This window comes from Schistocerca nitens, chromosome 2 (assembly GCF_023898315.1).
Source record: "Schistocerca nitens isolate TAMUIC-IGC-003100 chromosome 2, iqSchNite1.1, whole genome shotgun sequence".
Classification (NCBI taxonomy): domain Eukaryota; kingdom Metazoa; phylum Arthropoda; class Insecta; order Orthoptera; family Acrididae; genus Schistocerca; species Schistocerca nitens.
This window is the reverse complement of record NC_064615.1, coordinates 509,557,747-509,581,446: the sequence shown is the minus strand read 5'-3', so window position 1 is coordinate 509,581,446 and position 23,700 is coordinate 509,557,747. Positions and strand designations below refer to the sequence as shown.

Genomic DNA, 23,700 nt, shown 5'->3' with positions numbered 1-23,700 from the left:
CTCAGGAGCGCCGTGGTCTCGTGGTTAGCGTGAGCAGCTGCGGAATGAGAGGTCCTTGGTTCAAGTCTTCCCTTGGGTGAAATGTTTGATTTCTTTATTTTCGCAAAGTTATGATCTGTCCGTTCGATCATTGACGTCTCTGTTCACTGTAATAAGTTTAGTGTCTGTGTTTTGCGACCGTACCGCAAAACCGTGTGTTTAGTAGACGAAAGGTCGTGCCTCTCCAATGGGAACCGAAAACATTTGATCGCAAGGTCATAGGTCAACCGCTTCCTCCACAGGAAAACACGTCTGATATATTCTATACAACACTGGTGACGGCATGTGCGTCAGATGACAGGAATATGTTGTCTACCCACCTAACTTGTAGACTTGGCGAATGGGTAAAAAAATTCTTCTACCTTGCCCGATTTAGGTTTTCTTGTGGATGTGATAATCACTCCCAAAAATTGATGAAAATATAAGCGTTTGTTACATAAACTGAAAATAAAAAGTTAAACTTTTCACCCGAGGGTAGGCTTGAACCAAGGACCTCTCGTTCCGCAGTTGCTCACGCTAACCACGGCACTCCTTGGCTCACGTTAGCCTAGATATTGCCTATCATTTGCATGGACTACTCAGTTGGTATATTTTGCTTATTTTGTCATAGTTCCACACAACTTCTTCCTGTTTTCTCGATTGATCTGTGTTCAGTTTTTCAAGGCCTATCCACTGTGCCAACTTATAACTAAATCTGAGGGGGGTGCGATGGGGAGGTTCCCTTGTTAGAAATCACGTTGTAATTAGAGGTCATGTCAGTATTTGGGCATTGTGAATAGTCTGCACTAAATAGTGGGAACTGAGGTTAAGGAGTCAGTTGTTAATGTTAATTTGTCCGTTTTCAAGGGCTACAAGCAGATAGGTGCACAAATGTAGATCAGCTACTTTATTTTTACTTTACATTATGAATGAATAGTTGTTAAGTTTTTAATCTATTACTGTTATCATAATCTGCTTCCTCTTTTATTATTTCATAGAAAAGACAGTCAAATCTTTAATCTTTTAAAGCAAATGAAGCATTGCACTTAACTGTTACAGCACTCTGTAAAAATATTTCCAGATTAGAGTTGGTGTCATTCTGCAGTACAACAGATGTCCTGCAACCACAGTGAGAAACTACCATATAGGCCAGGTGGGAGCAAGTCCAGCACACTGCACGTAGACACTTAAGCCATGACACATGGCAATAGGGACATTATTGGCTCAGCAATGCTGTACTAATTCTTATCTCCTATGTTTGTTGCTTCTTTCTGTACGCATTATTATTAAAATAACACAGATCACTTTTCTCTTTTCCTGTAATAACACAATATTTCAAAATAATCCAAATTCTAGCACTGTTGCTATTTCAATTTTTTTACTCGGTTATTAGTAAAATGTAAGAAACACCTACTATAACAGACACCAAACAAATACTGAAAAATACTAGTTATTTGGCACTAAAATACTGGTATCTGTTTTAACCGGTTGGTTTATCCCATCCATTGCTCGTATAGAGGCATATAGATAGTGGTTTTTCCCATACTCTGTCCGAATGGCACCCTCTGTTATGCATCGTATGCGGATCTGCAGAAAATTATGTAGATATACAGCCATGTTGTACAGTTAATTGACTATTTAATAAAATAGACAGAAAAGAGAGGGATATTTTTGTCAGCTTTTATCTCTCTTTCATATGTTGGAAAACTAATTATTGCATGAATCTTTTATTTAATAGATTCGGGAACATCCCTGTCATTCTGAACTCACTTTCTAACCACAACCCTGTCACAGCAGGTGCCTAATGAATTCAGGTAAGCAGTGCAGGCAACACTGGATTTTTTACTACAATTTTATTGCTAATTTTGGGATAACCACCTTCTCTACAACTGACAACTTATTTGCCAGTGGCATTATATCAACTAGAATGAGATAAATACAACCACACAAGGTACAGTGTAATTTATAAAAATGTCTTTCCATCAACAATTAATTTTTCAGATGACTATGAATTTTGGCTACCTTCATGTTTTTGCTTCTGTTTATTATTGGAGTCACTTTTGAACTTGAAGAGCAAGCTGCCACACCAGCTTTCCTTTTGATTGGTGGCCTGAATTCTGTCTCTGCACCCCGTGTTTTCTGAAACATAATACAAGGATATTTATTAACAGTTAGACATTCTGATTACTTGCAATTTCCATGTAACAATAGTTTACTGAATATTGGACAACAATAAAGAACTTTTGTGCTCACCTACTAAATTATATCCTTAAATTTCAGGTCATATCAATCATGATTACTACACAAAGACCACCACAGTGAGACAAAAATGTCTTTTATAGACATGGGACTAACTAGATTGGTTGAAAGATCTCACAGAGGGAAACAGTGAACCACTGGATGCAATGCGCTGACAAGAGAGCCATTCAGCTACAGAAATAATTCTAAATTTGAGACATGGGACAAGTGAATGGCTAAGATACAGAGAAAACAGAAATGGAAATAACATTTTGTGATCTATAAATAAGTACAAGGTTCAACAAATATACAGCACAGCTAAGCAAAGTACGCACAGGATGATGAGAGCAACACTGTGCCATGTTGTACCAAGGTATGTGAAAGAAGAAGCTGGTCACACACGGAGCATGTGTGGAAAATGAACCAACAATATAATTCTCCTTCACAGAGCAGAAATATCCATGTATAGGGAACAATATGGTCTTAGTGTTATTGATAAAGTAGGTATGATATGATTTCAACATTGTTTTATGTACCTTATGCTGAACATTTAAATAGGACTCCACTCTATGAAGAGTTTGCAGAAGAATCTCAACCTCTCTAAAGATTTGTGTAAACAACTGACGTTACGCAAAAGATCCCTGCCCTTCAAGTAAACATATCACACCATATGATTGTGCTGTTTGTTTTGTTGCTGATAGCAATGTGAAAGTAAAGTACCTGTCCTTTAACCCCATTTAATCAACAACGGCTGGAAGGATTTTTGGTAGTATCATCATGTACTGAAGCTGCAACACCTTGATATAAATATGTAACAAAGTGTGCAATATTTGGAGTCCATGCTGAAAAGCTGGCACTTGAGAAGCTTCATTGATTTACTGCACATTACATTTTGTAGCCCTTAGCAGTGGAAGTACTTCATGAAGTACCGCATACTTTTGACAGGCTCCTTTGCAAGAAAGTTACAGAAATAGAGTAACAACTCCTCTGCATAATTTTGTTCCAATTGAATTGTTCTACAAAAAAGCAGTTATCACTTTGGGAGGTACCATCCACCCAATCTACCCAATAACCTAGTCCATCCCTATTTCACAACCACCTCAAATCCCTTGTAGGGCTGCCTATGGAAACAGTTATGGCACATACCAACTCTGGTGCAGAATGAAATTTTCACTCTGGTGCAGAATGAAATTTTCACTCTGGTGCAGAATGAAATTTTCACTCTGGTGCAGAATGAAATTTTCACTCTGGTGCAGAATGAAATTTTCACTCTGGTGCAGAATGAAATTTTCACTCTGGTGCAGAATGAAATTTTCACTCTGGTGCAGAATGAAATTTTCACTCTGCAGCAGAATGAAATTTTCACTCTGCAGCAGAATGAAATTTTCACTCTGCAGCAGAATATGTGCTGATATGAAACTTCCTGGCAGATTAAAACTGTGTGCTGGAACTAGATGAACTCGAGACCTTTGCCTCTCAGAGGCATCCTTTCTTCCAGGAGTGCTATTTCTGCAGGAGAGCTCCTGTGAAGTTTGGAAGGTAGGAGATGAGATGCTGGCAGAAGTAATTCTGTGAGGATAGGTCATGAGTTGCACTTGGGTAGCTCTGTTTGCAGAGCACTTCCCCGCAAAAGGAAGAGGTCCTAAGTTTGAGTCTTGGTCTGGTGCACAGTTTTAATCTTCCAATAAGTTTCAGCTCTTGTGCAATTTCTGAACAGCATTTTATGAGAGCACAACATCAAAGAAGTTGCCACCCAAATTTATGGACCCAGCCAAAACGTGGCTACGAGCAGAGTTAACCACTCAGTGGCGGAACACACTACAGAGCACGACATGCTTTGTTTCAATTCTGCTTCACAATTTGTGCTGTCTGTATTTGACACCCCCCCCCCTCCCCCCTTCAGCACCAGTTATTCCGAGTTAAATAGGTGAAAGGTCTTCTCCCTACACATACTGCAACCCTCCCGGCTTCAATCTCTGCTAGACCTCTGCCCCAGGACACTAACTTCCCCCATCATGCACCCACACCTTTCCTGCAGTATCCATAAACCAATCCACTCCACATCATCATCATTGTACGCTGCATGAGCTTGTTGGCGGTGGAGCCTGTACCACATTCCTATCCTGCCTGCATGCTCACTCTCCCTTCCAGCTGCTAGACAGCCCTACTCCCTCCACCTGACATAAGCCCTCAGCCCAGTCGAGATACAGGTCCGAAGTGTACAGCCTTGTTGATGTGCTTTTTGACATTTCAAGACCCCTACTCCATCAGGTCTTTGGATTGTCACACTGACAGTGTTATAGAGGGTTTTTCTATATCATAACAGGCTTGACTAGCTTCAAAACAATTTGGTTCCAACTACAGTATTTAGATAATATAAAAGTTGTTAAAGTGTCCATAAATTATCTTTAAAACTTAAAGACTTCAATAACTTTAAAATTAACTAGATATTAATGAATGGTTTTCAGCATGTAATAAGATAACTCAAAGTTAATACGTGGACACCACAGGAGTGTTGGCTGCCATACAATCCTCTGACCTCCCACCACTAGACTTCTTCCTGTGGAGTTTTGTACAGGATCTGATGTACCGAACTGAGGTTAGAGACCTGCAGGACATGATGGCATGCATTCACAATGCATTTAAACATGTCACCATGCAGATCTTGAACCACATGGGGAGAGAAACAGAATTCCGACTAGACATCTGCACCACAGAGAGTGCACACACTGATGTGATAAACTAAAACACAAAGTTTTGTTTCCTCATTCATACACAGGTTGCAAACCATGTTTTAATATCTAGTATAGAGTTTTTGAAGTCTAAAGTTGTAAAGATAATTTACAGAAACCCTGCACTTCTGAATCATCCTGAGACTTCTATATCCAAAATATTTATCAAAAATGTTACAAAACATATACATATGTACTGTACTGACTCTTGCAATTTTCTTCTCCTCTTGATGTTTATTCCATTGGTCTTCAATGAGAGAGGACAGCTTCTGATCATAGAATAAAAATGGTTCATGGTTTGTTTCTTCATAACTCTTCACCAGGTGTGAAATTTCCTCTTCTATTTTTGGTAATTCCTGATGAAAAGTTTATAAGTTACACAAAGACAACACAAACATTGCAAGCACAACAATCAAATTCAAAAAGCACTGCATCCAAGTTAATGTAAATCATATATAATTTAGTATGGGATAACACAGTTACTCAAAGTGAGATGAGCAGTAATAATAAAAGTACAATACATGTTTCATCAACTAACAGAACCCAATAAATTGCCTCACAGGTTGGCAACATTGCTCTGTAACAACAATAAATTAACCTCAGTCAGGCTAAAAATGTGTTTATCATGTGCTAAATATGCTGGTAAAGCCAACTGTGCCCCTTAACCAGTGACATCTGAAGGATCTGTGCCAGTCCTGGCTGGCTATAGGTAAGACAGACTGATTTGTTCCCCTTACACGTTTATTACTTCATTTCAATGTTTACATGATCTTTTTCAAAGTACTGCCCTCCTACTTGAATGCACTTTTTTATAGTCCCTCTGCCAGTCCTTTAACACATGGTACAGGCCATTCTTCGGCAGGTCCTTAAGAATTGCCTCACTTTTCTTGAGCATTGCTACAGAGTTCTCGAACTGACTGGCCCGAAACTTTGTCTTTAGTGACAGAAATGAAAAAGGATCAAAGGGTGCAAGATCAAGGCTTTAAGGCAGATGTGGTACACACATAATGCTAAATTGAGCCAGAAACTGCACAACTTTATTTGGGATGTGAGGCCGAACACTGTCATGATGAAGTTGCCAACCAATCCGAGAAAGTTCTAGTCGTTTCCTTGCAGTGTCCTCAGTTTAGCCAGTAATGAAGTTTAGTATGCTGCTGTAAAAATAGTGTGAGGGGGAACTGCATGCTGGTAACTCATTAACAACAGTAAAAAATGTGATCACCATAACTTTCCCTGCACAGGGTAACAAATTCCGCCGTTTTTGGTGTTAGAGAATCTGGTAATTTCCACACGTTGGCTCGTTTTCCTTCAGAATCATAATGATGCAGCCATGACTCATCATCAGTGATGATCGATTCCAGAAATGCGCCCTCTCATCAACAAAGAGAGGCAGCACCTCATGGCTTCTCTCCAACTGCACAGCCTTCTGTTCGGGAGTCAACAGACATGGCACCCCATGGGGACAAACTGGAGTCATACAGAGAGGATCAGGCATACTTGGAGACACTGCCATATGAAATTTTGAACACTTTGCTGAGGTTACTTGACGTTATCCAGACAATCACAGCAGCTGTGTAAATGTTGGCTTCACTCACAACAGAAACCGAAGTACCAGGTCCACCTTGCTTAACACAGACAAGTTGGTCTTCTTTGAAGTCCTTGAACCACCTAAACAATGTTATACGACGTAGGGCATCTTTGCCGTATGCTTGCTGCAGCTTTTTGTAAGTTTCAGTGGCTCTATGGTTGAAACAGACACTTATTGTGAAGTACTGCTCCTCTTGCATTGCTTCCATTGTCTGGTACTCAAACTGCAAAGAACTTCTACAAAATAGAGGATTACTACCAACCTACTGATACAAGAGTTCTGCTACCTATGAACATTATAAATAAAAACCCACTCTTCAAATTTTCATTGTACAGCTAAAAAACTATCAAGGAAGCTACAGGAAAAAAAAATCTGTCTCAGCCTTTGTTGATCAGCCCTCTTAGCTAACCTGGCGTTCCAGAGCAATAACTTCAAGGTGCCCTGTGTGCAAATGTGGACAATGGCTATTTAGATGAAACAATCGGTGAGCATCCTCCATGAAATCTGACATCCCAGCTGCATGAGGCCTTTCCAAGATGAAGTGTAGCTGTCTGGATGACTGTTCAAACTCTTCTACTTCAACTCTCAGAGCTGGTGCTGGGTATCAACACAGAGTTAAGAAAGTGAGCTTGAATTAATAGTCCTCCTGAGAAATGTAGAAGTAACGGCAGCAGAACAAAAAGTGGTTGCTACAATTTGATTTGATAGTTAAGAAATGAGAAGGATACTAAGATTAAAAGCCCCTTCTTCATCCAGAAGATTGCTTCTACTCTGGAACCCATAAGCTTGATTATTTCCAGGTAGTGACAACACTCACAGCAGCTAAATCACTTGCAGAAAATCCTACAGAAAAAGAGCTACAAAAAACTTTTAATTTAAGTAACGATACGGGATAATGTGGCAGCATTACTGAGATACTGAAAGGAGAGCGCATAGGAATGGTTCACTGATACCTGACCAATAATGAAAAGGGTACTTGGTGAGCTAGTAAAAACAGTGGTGAATATCATTATAATTAACAGAAAAATACTACCAAAACATGCAATGGCAAGATATATCCACTGCTACCGGTAAGTCAGACAACACATTTCTAATCTGACACACTTTCACAAATTCAATCATTCAGCCAATCAACTGGCTCATAATGGTGAGGCAACTTGCTGCAAATGCAGTTAAGGAGCCCACAATTATTACTCTGTTCATTGTTCTAAGTGTGTCTTAATTGTTCTCAATTATCCTGAGTGGAACTGAGAGTGTCCTGTAATTTAAGTGAACAAAAGATACAAAAACTCAAGAGAGAGAGGCAAATTACTAAGGGCAAGCTAAGTTTCAAGGAGGAACATAACCATAGATCTCTTATGCATCTATATTACCAGCTATACAAAAAAGTGTATGTATAATTTCAGATGGTTTGACAGTATTACAAGAAACAACGGCTACGAGCTGTTACCTATTGTTACAAAGATACCAATGGTATGACAGGCAGAACAAATTAAAAAATATTTGAATGCTTCAAGTGATGAAATTTCTATCACTAACACTGGAGGGCAAAGCAAATCTGTCCATTATGAGGGTGGTCTGAAAAGTTATTGTCCTGATGATGAAAACGACAATTTATGCTTTCAAAGAAGTTTTGTTTTTCAACATGATCTCCCCTAATATGAACACATTTCAACCAGCAGTGCTGGTCCTCCTCTGCCACTCACAACCCCCCCTCCTCTCTCTCTCTCTCTCTCTCTCTCTCTCTCTCTCTCTCTCTCTCCTCTTGCTGATATGTCCACCACCAAGCTGTTTAATTAGCAACTGGACCCTTCTGCTCAAGCTATCACAAATTCCTAGGCCTCAAACCACCCAAATCATTGAAAATTTGTCTTGCAATCAACAATTCAGACTTCTTATGATTCACCACATAACAGGTAGGTCAGTTGTGGTGTGGTGTGGTTAGAAACTCCCAATTCACCACCTCTGACCGCATATAATTGACTCTGTTCCTCTGTGGATTTTAACTCTTATACCTGTTTCACTCAGTTCTGAAATAATAATTGAATGACAATACTGGTTACATTTTTTCATACACTTCTAATTGTGTGCAGCGTGTTCACAGCAAAGTTTATAGCTATACCTGGAGCTTTGAAATACACCAGACCCCTAACAACCACGAATATCCTGTTGTGCATGAGCTCTGTGAAGTGCCTGCAAATAATTGCTGAGCACTGCCCCAGAAATATTTTTGTCTTTAATATCCACAACCTTCTATTAGATGCCAAAGGCCTTGCGCATCAGTGGTGACACTGGTTCCTGCCAGAGCACTGAAGCTAAATGCTGTTGGGCTTGACTAACACTTTGATGTGTCATCATTTGGGTCTGCCAATTGCTTTAGGCTAGCAGGGTATGCTCAGTCCCTGTGAGTCCAATTGAGGAGCTACTTTATAGAGAAGTAGTAGCTCAAGTCATGAAAATGATTGGGAGGACGGTGTGCTGATCGTATGCTGCTACTCCATAGCTGCATCCAGTGACACCTATTGGCTCAGCATGACACGGTGATCAATTGTTACTGTTGGTCTTTATGAGGTTTGTTCACGTGGAGTTTAATTTTTATCAGATTGGGTGTCGAAACCAGACTTTTGGTTGGCTCTACACTGTCAGTTGTTGGAGGCTTGGAACACAGGTTGGTGTGCTCTGGTTTCTTTGAACAAATTATGAGCAGCAAAGAGGACCACAACCATGTGCCAGTCCTCCCTTCAAGCTTCTTGCAGGGAATCTACTGTTCTGTTGGCTGACCCATGGCCACACCCTACGATGTGCAGATCGACCCAACTATCAATGTAGTGCCAGTATGATCACAGCCCGCACACTATTGGACTGTGCTAATTTGGCCATCTTACAGCAAAAACTTAAACTTCCTGATACACTATCTCTGATACTAACAGATGATGCCAACTTGACTGATGTGGTTTTATGGTTTACTTGTGATAATGGTTTCTACTCTTCTGTGACATTAGATGTATTAGCTTCGTTGGCCACTAGGGGGATTTGACGGGTGCCTCGTCATCTCCTCAGGCCCATGGCTGTCCTCGTCAGTGGTCCAGTCTTCTTCTGCCCTATACACCTTTTTTAGAATTCTTCTTATTGTTTTTACATCTGCCATTGGTTTACTGCCTCATCATCATCATCCTCTTCCTTTAATCAAATATACAGGGCCATAAACACACTGCCAGATGCACTTTTTATCCCATTCAAAATTCAGTGTTCCCTGTTAATATACTTGGCTTCAGACAACTCTATTCCAATTACTTTGTGCACACCATTAGCACTATTGAGTTAGTATAATTGAGAGACATTACTTTAAAATTTTCATTATTGACTTCTAATGAAGTGTGTTTTTATCCATAGCAATTGCAGAGGATCAATTTCCAGTTTTATGGTGTGCTACATCTAATTGCTTACCCAGTATACCGAAGGGATTCTCTAACCCAAGTACTGTCTTGTGCACACTACATTACACTACTGTCATAGTAAGCATTTCCACAGGGTAGTGTCCACCTCACTTATTAACAGTTAACCTACAACGATACACCCAGTTTCTTAGGTCAAGAAATTTGTACCTTAGACTGTAGAAGAATCACAAAGGGCAGGTTCAGTCCCAACAAGTGTAATGGCTCACACTTGTTAAAGCACGTGCGGCACACATACAGGCAAAACCTCCACTGAACAGTGTTTTCAAGGGAGGGAAACTAAAAGTAATTTGTGGCACAGAATGACCCAGTGAGAGTAATGAAGTATGTCCCCTTTCCTATATTCAGAAGATGTAAGACTCCACACTTTAACCACAACAGCACATAGTTGTAGGAACATAAAACCCATCGTGCACATCTTACGTCCCTGTACTGGAGAGATGGCTGGGGAGCTGCATAATAAAAGTCAGCGAAAGCTTCATTTTCTTCTGAGTATTATTAGAAGTCTCCTACCCATCTCAGTTTTGTGGTTGAGATTCTTGCATGCTGTTTGACAACTTTATAGTACAAGTGCTGTCTGGTAAGTTCGCGGCCTCACCCAGAGATTGCAGCACTACTTGTGTGGTTTTCCCCCTTATATTAGTACACATGTTAGTAAATGCCAGGTAAAATTGCAAGTCATTCCTGGTAGCAGTTAACTGTACACAGTCGTTTTAAGCAGTTGTGATGCACATGGCGTAGAAAATGGGAAAAAAATCAAGTATTTTGCTGTGACTTAAGTTCTGTGTATAAGAAGATGTAACACTGACAAAGTCATTTGCAGATTTTAAATGTGTATGACGGTTCTTCAGCATGTTCCACCATGAAGAAATGGGTGGCAGAGTTTAAACAGAATCATGAAAGCATCAAAGATGATCCACATAAAGGATGTCTATAAAGTGCAAGCACACCAGAAATAATCCATAAAGTGCTTTGGGCGATCAGCATACAAATGTGTATGAAATTGCAAAATGCTTTAGCACATCAAAGGAATGCGTTGGTCGAGTCTTGTGTCAGGAATTGAACATGAGAAAGATTTGCACAAGACCAGTGCCCCGTGTGCTCACTACAGATCACAAATGCATTCGCACAACATTTTCCAAAAAATGCTTCATACAGTTTAAGAAAAACAGAAGTGAACCTTTGCATTGATAGATGACAGTGGATGAAACATGGATCCTCCACTACACACTCAAATCCAAACAGCACTCTTCAGCCCCAAAGAAGGCAAGGATAGTGCCTTTGACGAGAAAGATCACAGCGGCCACATTTTGGGATGCGAAAGGAATTTTGTTGCTTGACTATTTTGAAAAAAGTTAAAATATAATTGAGGATACTACACTTATTAAGAAACTAAACACAAGCATTCGCAAAAGCAGGGCCAGCTTAAAGAATGAGGAAAAATGCACCTGCCCATAAAACTGTCTTGGCAGTGGGGAAATTGGGGGATTTACACTACAAAGTGCTGAAACAACCACCCTATTCCACAGATTTGCCTCCCTTGGACTTATCAAAACTGAGGAAATTCCTCACTGGTCGGCACTTTTTTGGTCCAGTCAAGAAGGCATTGCAGCTGAAGGTGGTGAGATAGCGGCGTAGGAATGCGAGGCGGGGGGGAGGGGGGGGGGATGTCGGAGGACGGAAGTGAATGGTGAAGGGGGACGGTGGGTGGTGGAGGAAGGACAGAAGTGAATGGTGAAGGGGGACGGTGGGTGGTGGAGGAAGGACAGAAGTGAATGGTGAATAGGGACGGTGGGTGGTGGAGGAAGGAGAGAAGTGAATGGTGAGGGGGGGGGGGGGTGGTGGTGGGGGAAAGAGGAAGGACAGATGTGTGTGGGGAGTAGGGATGGAAGGGGTTTGTTGGAGGGGATTAGTGTTGGAGGGGGAGTGGGGAGGTCTGATGTGGGGAGTAGGAAGAAGAGGGTCAGAGTAGGAGGGGGAGGGGCAGTAGAAGTGTGTGGGCCAGAGGGGGCAGTAGAAGGGGGGTAGTCAGAGGGGGCAGTAGAAGGGGGGTGGTCAGAGGGGGCAGTAGAAGGGGGGTGGTCAGAGGGGCAGTAGAAGGGGGGTGGTCAGAGGGGCAGTAGAAGGGGGGTGGTCAGAGGGGCAGTAGAAGGGGGGTGGTCAGAGGGGCAGTAGAAGGGGGGTGGTCAGAGGGGCAGTAGAAGGGGGGTGGTCAGAGGGGCAGTAGAAGGGGGGTGGTCAGAGGGGCAGTAGAAGGGGGGTGGTCAGAGGGGCAGTAGAAGGGGGGTGGTCAGAGGGGCAGTAGAAGGGGGGTGGTCAGAGGGGCAGTAGAAGGGGGGTGGTCAGAGGGGCAGTAGAAGGGGGGTGGTCAGAGGGGCAGTAGAAGGGGGGTGGTCAGAGGGGCAGTAGAAGGGGGGTGGTCAGAGGGGCAGTAGAAGGGGGGTGGTCAGAGGGGCAGTAGAAGGGGGGTGGTCAGAGGGGCAGTAGAAGGGGGGTGGTCAGAGGGGCAGTAGAAGGGGGGTGGTCAGAGGGGCAGTAGAAGGGGGGTGGTCAGAGGGGCAGTAGAAGGGGGGTGGTCAGAGGGGGGAGGGTTGGAGTGATGATTAGGGAGGGGGAGGGTCAGAGGGGGGAGGGTTGGAGGGATGATTAGGGAGGGGGAGGGTCAGAGGGGGGGAGGGTTGGAGGGATGATTAGGGAGGGGGAGGGTCAGAGGGGGGGAGGGTTGGAGGGATGATTAGGGAGGGGGAGGGTCAGAGGGATGATTAGGGAAGGGGAGGGTTGGAAGGATGATTAGGAAGGGGGAGGATCAATGTGGGAGGCTCAGTGTGTGGATGTGAGACATGGAGGATTGGAGGAGGCTTGTGAGACAGAGCTCGTCATTCTACTGAGACAAGAGGCGTATGTTTTAGGGTACAGATTCGATTATCGTAGCAGAGTATATTTGTTGTGCACTGCATTAAAGTGAATTGAATCTCCATTATTAGCCGTTGACCGGGCACGCTTACGTATAAAGTGTGGCTATCACAAATAATGTTGTCGTGGATCATTCCATTGTTTTTAAATTAAGGGACTGTGCATGTTGCTTCAGTATCATCTCGGTTAATACTGTAATAATGTATGTTGCCAATGTCCAAGTGAGCAGCAGTAACATAAAATAAACAGCGAGGTACGTGAGAAAATCTAAGATCTGTGCAACAAACTTACTTATATTCTGAGCCAGCAGCACTATACCACAATGAGGCAGTTATCTATGAGGTATTCAGATATCAAATGAACAATTGGCATCTGATGTAATTGCACTGTTTAATGCTTCGACTGGGTCATTACTGAAGGATAACACCTGTGGGCAGCAGCAAAGTGATATAATTGTTATTTTATTATTCACAAGTGGCAAGGGCCTTATCGACCAAAAGCCTGAACTACAAGCGTAATGAAAATTTTATTTCATGATTGCTTAATTGAAACAGTGCTTTAATTCATTTAATGTAAGTTTATTTTAACGTTGTTTAATCAAACTAAGATTAAACTGCAAAGTCTGCTTATACTTTCTACCATGGTAACATTACTTTGTACAAGTGTATGAAGTGCGCCGTGTGCCCGCTTGAGGGTTAAGCAGAATTCTGACTAAAATAATTTGGTCTACTGTTTTGTTGCTACTTGAAGATTTTTAAGCTGAACCAAGCAGCCTGTGGACACTGCAGTCCGTAGTTACATGGCATCATCCTGATGGACAAATGAAAATGGACCGCTTCGAGTATGGCGTTTAGAGGCACTTCTCTGCTGATAATGGCCAATTGCATTAGTATGCAGATACCTCCAAATACCACTATAAGTAAGGTTTTTGCAATAGGCATAATATTTTCTAAAAAACAAATCTCCTGCGACAGTAGTTGTGCCCTGCAAGTTCGGCTATAGGGGCAAAGGTTGCCAACACAATTCCACTGAAGTTATGTCAGATTTGGGCCACAAAAAGGAGTAGCTTGTATTAAAACTGTGGTACTCTGTCAGTGTTAATAGGTTCTTCCCCAGGTTGTCAGGTGCCACTGGAATGAGTTTTCCTTTCAACCGTATATAGCTTTGATTCCTCTGTGAAATTTTCTTTCTTGGTTTCTACAATGATGCCTGTGCTGCTTTGCAGCATGTGGTCTGTTTTGTTTTCTACCACTGGTTAGTGGGAGGCTGTTTTTAGGTTTTATATTGGTAGGGGGTGCTTTGTCAGGTGCACCTCTTTCTGGTGACATTGGAATAAACCGAAGTGTCTGCTTGTACACTAGTGGGATGATAGCTACTTTCACAATACATCTGACTATCTAGCATATTACTGTCTGGAGTCACAGCACCCAGCACTGGACAGACATACACTCCCCAACATACATGAGGAAGTTCCAGTGAGGCACCAATACTGCAAATCCCACGTGTGTGTGTGTGTGTGTGTGTGTGTGTGTGTGTGTGTGTGTGGAGGGGGGGGGGGGGGGGGCTATGACCGTGACAGTACACGATGACTTGCATGAGAGATTGGCTGCTAAAATCCAGATGGAAATGTTTCAAGCAGTGTACATGTTATGACCCACATAACGTGTCTGGACCAAAATGATTTCCACTTCTATAAAATTTTGAAAGGTTGTGGATCCAAAACCCGAAGGAGATCGAAAGTAATTAGGCCCGATAAATTGGGGATGGTTTCATAAGCAAAGCTAATTCTAAAGGTCACACTAATAATACCAATGTTGTAAATGCAAAGGCACATATGGATGTTCTTTTAGTCATCTCTGAGGAAAGGCAAGAGTTATTGTGAGACTCTTAACTCCTTCCTCCTCAGTGGATGTCTCATGTAGTCTGATTCTCTGAGTGTAATCCCAGGTATTCAGTGCATGTAATCAGCAGTGAAATCCATGTAGCCCATGTGGCAAACTTACTTTCAATTACAAGACAGATGAAAAGAGATGACCTTTTCTGAGTATGAGGGTGGGTGAGGATTCGAGAGAAAGAACTCTCCAGTGTGTGCTGCTTGCAGCATGACTACCTGTACACTACTTTTTTGGTAGACACTCTGTTTGCACAAGACAGAATAGTCCACAATTTAGGACAGGATTTGTCCTCTATTTTAGTCTTCAATACAAAATGTGGGATGCATTTACTATTTTACCACATTCCCACTTTCTTATAAATAGAGGTCTCCATGGATACGAAAAATGGTATCAGCATCTGCAGGTTCCTTGTTGGAAGGCACAATCCTGTGAGCAACATAATTTTACTTTTTGAAGTTGTGTGTGAAAGTAGATTTTCTGAGACAAAAAAGTTCCTTACTGATGTGGTATAATGAGTTGTGGTGCAGCAGCTCTTCGGAGTGTCAGAGACGAGATGTGGGCACTATGAGGTAAGGCATGGCAGACAGATCACAAGGCTCTGCTGTGCTGGTACATTTGATTGTTCCCAGAGAGCAACAATGCTCAATGAGCTGGAACAGCTGTTCTAGAATATTACTGTCATGCGCATTAAAAGTTTAGGTGGGCACATAACAGATCTTTATTTAGTTTCAATAATATTTCACAACTGTGTTTTGAAATTAAGTGTTATTGACATTAACAGTAAAAATTATAAAATATCTTGGTGAGCAATTTTTAAATGCTATCAAAGATTATTATAACTTCCAGTTTTTCATCAACAGAATCAATTAAATTGTCTTGATTCTTCTCGCACAAAAATTTTTAGACCTTTGAACCACTACAACTTAATTGGCTCAAAAATATTTTTGTCCCATCGTGAGATCACATCTCTTTTTCAATGGCTTCTGCAGACATTTCTGAATGCCAGACCTCTTAAAAAGTTCTGACAGCTCAGCGAGAATTTATTAGTTGCTATACATCACTCTTCTTAAAACTGATATCTCCTCAAGTAGTGCTCTAGAACAGTATTGGTGGCATGCGCCAAATATGAGAAAATCTTTCATTGACCAAGTTCTACCACTCTTACAATTTTTGGACTTCTGTTGGCAATAAACGCGTGCGCGTAGGTTATGGGTGCTCAATGGTGAGCTTATCAGCACCCTTACATTCATTAAAACAAATGAATGTGGCTAAAACCTCAAAAATTGTTCCACACTCATGCACTCAATTGACCACAAAATCATCCTATCTCACATGTACCAAAACAGCGGAGAAAAAGTAGAAGCTATACATGAGATTACAACACAAATAAAATGAGAAAGCAGCTAAAAGAAAGGCACAAACAAATGTCACTGGCTGACTACTTACAAAAAATGTGGATGAGCCAATGACCCTGTTAACACACAAAAATCACCACCCTAAAATCTTGGAAAAGATGTTGGACAATTCACAAAACTTGAACCACATCCATTTGAAGGTTATTTAAAATAGAAGGGATATCTTTTGGCAAATCCGCCACGGCCCGCTGGTCTTAAAACAAAACAGTCCAATAAAATGTGGCGCACAGTGACTTGTATGCCACAAGCCCACACACTTCAGGATCCTCTTGCCAGAGCAACAAGCCATGCGAAAATAAGCAAGGAGGACCTCATCCCATCAAAGTGGGTGGAAAGAGGTAGCTATGGCTGTGTTGTTGGCTTTACTAGACAGAGCTTATAGTCTGTCAGTTCCAGCCACTCGTCTTCCCAACTACACATTACTTTGCACCTCAACAGTGATGTGTTAGTATGCAGGGGGATGGCACAAGAAATAACTGAGTATCACAACACACCTCCTTCACGGATAGATCCACCCTTTCATTCCCCAAAATACCCATGTGCCCTTACGCAGCAGAAAAGACACTTCCTTCCACAGTTGTCGTAGTTGGAGGAGGGCATTCTGGATAACTTTATATGCTTGGTACAAATGTTAGAGTGAGTGAAGGGCACTCAGAGAATCAGGACAGAAGATAAATTTAGCACTGCAAGAATGTATCGTATACTCCATTGCCCGCAAGATCACATACAATTTTGTGTTGAAGACAGTAAATTCTTGAGGTAGTTGGACCTTGAGGACATTATCTGGGAAAACAACAGAGCAACCTACGGAGTCCCCCTGTTTAGAACCATTCACAAAGACAGATACACAGTTGTTGCGCTCATATAAAAGGTTAGAAAATTTTGCATTAAAAACAGGAGGATGAATGCAATCCCTTCTGTACTGCATTGAATCAAAATTCACCCCAGGCCTTTGCAGTAACTATGGTGGCAAACTGTTAAAACCCTGGATTTGCTCCACATTAACTGACTCCAGCACATGCTAAACATGGAACCCAATTGGCATTATGGCTGATGGACAGTTGGAGGTGTACCAGAGGCAGACGAGCAACAGTATGGTCTCCGGGTGAAGTCGGTGCTGCAACGAACTTACATGCCTGATGTAGCACGAGTAGCTGCTGCCTGATGGTGAATGGCAGTTCCCCAGTCTCAGCACAGACACTGGGTATGGGACTGGTCCTATAAGCACCTGTGGCCATCTGAATCCCCCATGGTGGACAGCGTCAACTATATTCAAATAAGAAGGCCTCACCAGTCCACATACTGTGCACCCACAGTCCCGCAACAACGAAAGCTCTAAGACTGGAGCAGAGATGCCCTGTCCACTCCCCATAACTGTGGCTAAGGCACTTTATGATGTTTCAGTGCCTTGAGGGTTCTGGCTTTCAGGTTTCTCAGGTATGGCAACCACGACAATGTGGAGTGAAAAACAGGGCCCAGAAACCTCACACTCTAAAATGTAGAGAGGTGTCCCTCACTTGCAAATCAGATAAATTAAAAATACAGTGAGAACAATTAAAATGTGCACGCATGCACAATTATCTGCAGAAAATTGAAAACCCATCTTTGCAGCCCAGTCCTCTAACCTCCGCAGTGATAGTTGCAACTGATGGATCTCAGCTGCAACAGTCGAGGAAGAACAGAAAAAAAGCAAAATCCTCCACAAATATGGAGCTGTATGTATATGTAATATCGTTGAGGGCTACAGCAAACAGGGCAACACTTAAAACACTAACCTAAGGGTGACCATTCACCTGCTCAAAATGATCTGACTGTGTCACCAACTCGGGTTCTAGAAAACCGCTAAGCAGGGAAGACTGTATGAAGATGGGGAGGTGGCCTAAAAAGCCCCACTGATACAACTGTGCAATAATAGTGTCTCCAAATAGAGTATTACATCTCACTTATATTTAAGAATATGCTGAAACAGTTATGTTTATGTAGGAAAGCCTGCTGAACAGCCGCCTCTAGCAGAGGTCAGGCTGTCGACAGTGAACTGAAATCTCTCGATCCACACTGAGAATGGTTAAGGAGTTGCATTGTCTCGAACAAACAGACAAGACAACAGTTAACCATTCACTTCAGGGTCTTTCCTACATAGCTTGTTAAGGTGATTCTCTGATAACTACTGTGACATGTATAGTCCTTTCGTGGTTTGTGGAGAGGTATCAAAATTGTCTCACTCCACAAGTCAGGGAATTGATCTGACTGCAATATTAAATTATAACATTCAAGGAAGGATTTCCTTTGACACTGCTGGCAAGTATCGAAGCATGCAGTATTGGATTTGATCGTGACCAGGTGCAGTATCACACGTCTCAGACAGTGCAGATTCCAGCTCCCACATGCAGAAAGGGCAATTGTAAGACTCACAATTGTGGGATCTGAAATCCAATTTGCTCCTCTCCACAGTCACATGGTAGTGGTAAAATGCCCGATCTTTGCTTGTATTGGCAGTGGTTTTCACAAAATGCTCTGCCAGCATCTGAGCAATCTCTCCAGGCATTGTTTGGAGACGCCTCTGTTTTAGCACTACTGCTATAAATAAGTGAACCACTGTGTTTATTGAAAATCCTCCAGATGGCTTCCTGTACTTTTGGAGAACAAGTGGAATTAGTAATAGAGTCCAGGAGTGCTTGCCATTACCTTTTCTTGCTCTCCTCAATTACATGTTGAGTCTTGGCTCTTGCAACTATAAAGGCTATGAGGTTGTCTGCTATCGGGGGGCATTTAAACAGTCTAAGAGCCGCACACCTGTCTCAAATTACTGAACAGTATTTATCTGTCCACCAATGTACTGGTCACTTCCTAAGATGACCTGAGGAATCAATAGGTCATTGGCATGATGGATTACTCATATGATGTTGTCCACCTGTTCATGGATGCTGAGAAAGTGTTCAAACATGCTGACTTTCTCTTCAGGGAATGCTCCACTCAGCAGTTGAATGAGGACTGGGAAATGGTCACTAGAATGAAGGTCGTCAATGACCTCCCACTGAACAGTCTGCAAGGCCTGGAGAGCAGAAAGATGTCAGTGGCTGAGAATGACCCACTAGCAGCACGGAAATGAGTGCGAGTACCCATGTTGAGGATGCACAGCTTGTGAGATGTAATGAGACACACTAAAACCCGACCCCAAAGCAAGGGGTGTCAGGGGCTTTATAATGTGTTTCTCGCAAGCAAAGGCTGGCAGTTTTGGTTCCTCCACATATGTCCTGAACCCATTAACATTCCACTGTAATATGGGAGCCACCTATCACAGGGGTTGTACTTTCACAATGTCTTTCTGCCAGGAAGGAGAGCCCTCAATGGCTGGAGGCTCAATCTTGGGGTGAGATGACTGCCCCCATCCGATATCAACGTCCATTAACTCTACCAAAGAGTCAAGAGAGACATCAGATAGGATGACATTGACATCGTCAGACTGTTTATCTCCCAACTCTGTTAGCGATGGATGCCTGACCTTCGTTTTTTTTGACCAGGGTAGGCTTTGGAGCCACAACTGCAACAGTGGTAATGGCAGCACTGGATGTTGGACCAGACTGAACCTTAGGGGGAGCAAGGAGCTCCGCAACATTAGCAACCACAGACTTAGGTGATGTTTTGGGAGGAAGTATAGGCTGTGAATAACTGCAGCAGCGCAAGTACACTCGTAAATACAGATACTAGCACTAACACAAGCTATCTTCGTTTGTATAGCAGCATCAGTTTTCTGTACTGGCTGTTTAACAACTGACACAAAGGAGGCAGCGAACATCGGGTGCTGCAAAGTCTTACAAATCATCTTTGAGTTACCATTGGGGATCTGCCATGTGGTTTAAATCTTATTGTTTGATACATACATATATTAACAGAACATGTACCTTCTGTATAACTTTTCTTTCCTTCTCTTCCCGAAGTAACTGACCTCCACGGTTGTTAAACAAACGATCTCTATCATTAGCTTTACTTTCCAAGGCAATCATTTTCTCCCAAAGTTTTTGACGCTTCTCCATTAACTGAAACAAAGGCCTGAAAATAAAGATACTTCATTAGAAAACTCTACCTGGATATATCACACAGATGTTCTATTATTTTACTTGCTAATAACATTTAACCTAATAATATATCTGCTTTAACTTTTCATATTAATTTAAAAATTACAGTATAAAAACCAAAAGTCACAGGAGCTGGTACGAAAAGACCTGTCCTCACGCAAATAATGTATTATGCTTGATGTTCAGCAAAATATACATATGTATCATTTTTAATTTATTTTGTTTTTCATGCTCTACAGGACACACACTGACCTTTTTTTTATAAAGTCTGGCATTCATTTGAGGGAGTATTTTCCACCTCGAATCTGTCTAATTGTGACCCCATTTATAAAGTTTTCATGAAGTTTCGAGTGATTACTATCAATATTTTAGTTTGATGTTTTTCCATAAATGGCTATCAAATTTGCATTCATTTTAGATTCTTGAAGCAAGTTTCTTGATCTTGACAAGAGATGTAGTGTGTCCTTATGCCCTTTTACATGAGCGACTCTCTGGATTCATTCTAATGCTAATGGTAAATTAATCTACCGCAGAGCCCTTGATGATTTATTTGGGAACTGAGTTTCACCTATTGTGAGGACGTTGTTTTTGCTTACATGATAGCATAAAAATTGCATGTGTAGTTAGAGCTGTCTAGTGAGGAGCTTCACACCTGAATGGTGGTGGTGGTGGTGGTGGTGTGTGTGTGTGTGTGTGTGTGTGTGTGTGTGTGTGTGTGTGTGTGTGTGTGATGCACCCCAAAAGAGTAAACCCACTTGAAGATGGAGATAAATGATCTTTGACAATGTAGGTTTCAGAGATTGAAAGCACAAGTGAGAACACACCACGCAAATGGAAAGGTTCTGTCTATACTAGTGTTTTACTGATAGGTTGGCCGCAAAAATCAACACTGGTTCAGCCTCAATGTGTGGCCGGTGATTATTAATGACCACCTACCAGAACCAGGCATATTTCCACAATGCCCCCAAGAGATGCAGCATATCTGCACTTCCTGCAGGTGACTCTGCCTCCTCTGGTGATGAAAGACACGCCTTTGGTGGTACAAAGGGGAATGTGACTACTACCTGATGGCTCCAGCACATTTCTGCATTTCCATGTGGAGGGAGGCATTGTGACCAGGGCTGATGGTTTGTGCCACCGTACGATTAGAACAGATAGAACTTTCCCACTTGCCTTGCGTGTTCTCATATGTGTCTTAGACACTGAAACCTACGCTGTCAAAGATCCTATCTCCACCTTCAAGCACCTCTCCTGGAATATATTTCCATATGACCTTTCCAGCTCTTCAGCCTCTCAGGGATTTTTTGTTGCAGTTTTTTTACCAAAATCATCCTGTATATAAACACTTCCTTTGTATCTTAGAAAATTATTTTCCTCAACGTAATTCTGACTTGTTCCCTGTTGAAATACTTTTAATTAAAAATGTTAATCTATTTACATACTTATTTCTGTATAGTGTAAGCTTTTTACTAGTGCAGGTATTGTAAAAAGTAAATAGCCTTTTTCCTTTTAGATATTTTGTCTCTCCTGTGGGAGAACACTAACAAGAAAAATATTAGGCCCTTCTGCAACCTTTACAGTGTGCCACGAAAACAAAGCTACAAAAAGCAGAGATTATCAAGGCACACAATCCATTACTGTAGTAAGTTAGTTTGGTGAGAATAACTACCAATGTTAGTTGACAATGCTGCAGTCCCCAATGTCTGCACATGTGGTCCGCAGCAAACTCAAGATTTTAGAACTTTACACCAGGCACAGTCAATTGATCAATTGCAGGGACCAGAAATTTTAGCATCTATTTCTGGCAAAATTAGCTTCTATTTGTATCGAAATTTGCATCTGTTTTCTTGTCTGTAAATGATTAGATGGAATGTTTGCTTTTCCAAAAATTTCAACTGTTTTCTTCGAAATGGCCTTTATTTTCTTTGTTTGGTTGTACTTAAGCTTTCAAAAAATGATTGTTCGGTGAAAAAGCAGCAACCTCCTCCTGACAGTGAACCGAACGAGTCTCCAATTTAAGGTATTTCTGGGCATTACTTATCTTTTCCTGCCTGTTTAGATGATTACAAAATCTGCAGAACATCAATTTTAATCTTTTGTGGGCATTCATAGCTGTGTGACCCTTGATGAGGCACTTGGCATAGCAGTGGGACAGAAAGTGACTATTATAACGATAGGGAAAAAATTTTGGTGCGGTTGAAAATCACGACAGATTTTTTTTCCAATTGCTACAGCACAGAATGTGGGCACTATATAGCCACTAGCATAAACAAACTATTGTTCTGAGTGCCATAGGGGTGAAGAGCAGTGTGGGGAAACAAGCCCCACCTCCCTTTCGCAGGGCTACAGCCTACACTCATGTTCTGCAAAAGCAGAAGTGACACATCGCCACTGGGATCGCCGATCTCTTCTAGTGTTTTAAGGATCATAACTGAAATCTGTGATGGCCCAGAATTATTCACTTCACTTATTTCAAAATAAGAAAACAATGAGCAATGCATAACACAAAGCATTTGGGATGGTTACTGCACAATTGCTTGTTAAGGCTAGTATTGTATAGTTAACACTGTAGTTCAGGCACAACCTCTAGTGGTACTTGATGGAGTGACAGTTCTAAACATCTGCTAGCTAATTTTCCATGTTAAAAAGTTTCTGTACTATTCCAACTTTTGATCTTTAGCTAAGAAACAAACGTGTGTGTTATAATCAATAGGTCGCATGAGTATTAGGTAGCATTAGGCTTTTATGTTAAAACAGACCATTCAGCCACCCACAAATGACATGGAGCTGGAACATTGTGCGCACTGATATGTCTTTGCATTCACGCACTTTCTATTTTGCAAACAGATTTTTGCACACGTTATCTTTCCAAATTGGTCTTCACCAGATGATGAACACTAACAGTAACTGAAAACTGGTTAATTTTCAATATTTATATGCAGTAAACACTGCTATTTCAGCTACCTCTGATAAAATAGTTCATTTGGATTTGACTCACTATGAAATAGTGTCTATTAAGTAAGTTCACAATTTAAGGCAGAACTCCCGCATATTTTGCATCTAATGCACGATACAAATGTTTCTGGTCCCTAATCACCGACATCAGCAATGATTACTCAGTCCTGTCAAGGGACTAAGCCGGAAAAAAACGTTCCCACTTCTAGTGAGTTAACTTGTGAATAAGTTTTCTTTGGCCTCCATTAATCAGTAATTCTGACTAAGTAATTTAAATACAGTGTCAAAAACAGCTGTATAATTCATCATGTAATGTGGACTTTAACATGGCAACTTCTTCTGTACTGGGGAAAGTCTAATCTACTTCTAATTTTTTACTATGAGGCAGAGCATCAGAATATATTTATCTCTTTAT

The 23,700-nt window shown here is 41.6% G+C and overlaps 1 protein-coding gene across 4 annotated transcripts in view; it reads right to left on the bottom strand.

The window, feature by feature from the left end:
* LOC126236488 (protein regulator of cytokinesis 1-like) overlaps positions 1-23,700 on the bottom strand; it is a 148,995-nt gene that overhangs the window by 66,199 nt on the left and 59,096 nt on the right. For all 4 annotated transcript variants that reach the window (XM_049945834.1, XM_049945839.1, XM_049945835.1 and 1 more), the window contains exons 9-11: positions 20,157-20,304; positions 5,195-5,344; positions 2,041-2,157 (exon numbers count right to left, since the gene is read on the bottom strand). In XM_049945834.1, coding sequence (XP_049801791.1) covers positions 2,041-2,157; positions 5,195-5,344; positions 20,157-20,304 — 415 coding nt within the window. The remainder of the gene's footprint in view (positions 1-2,040; positions 2,158-5,194; positions 5,345-20,156; positions 20,305-23,700) is intronic.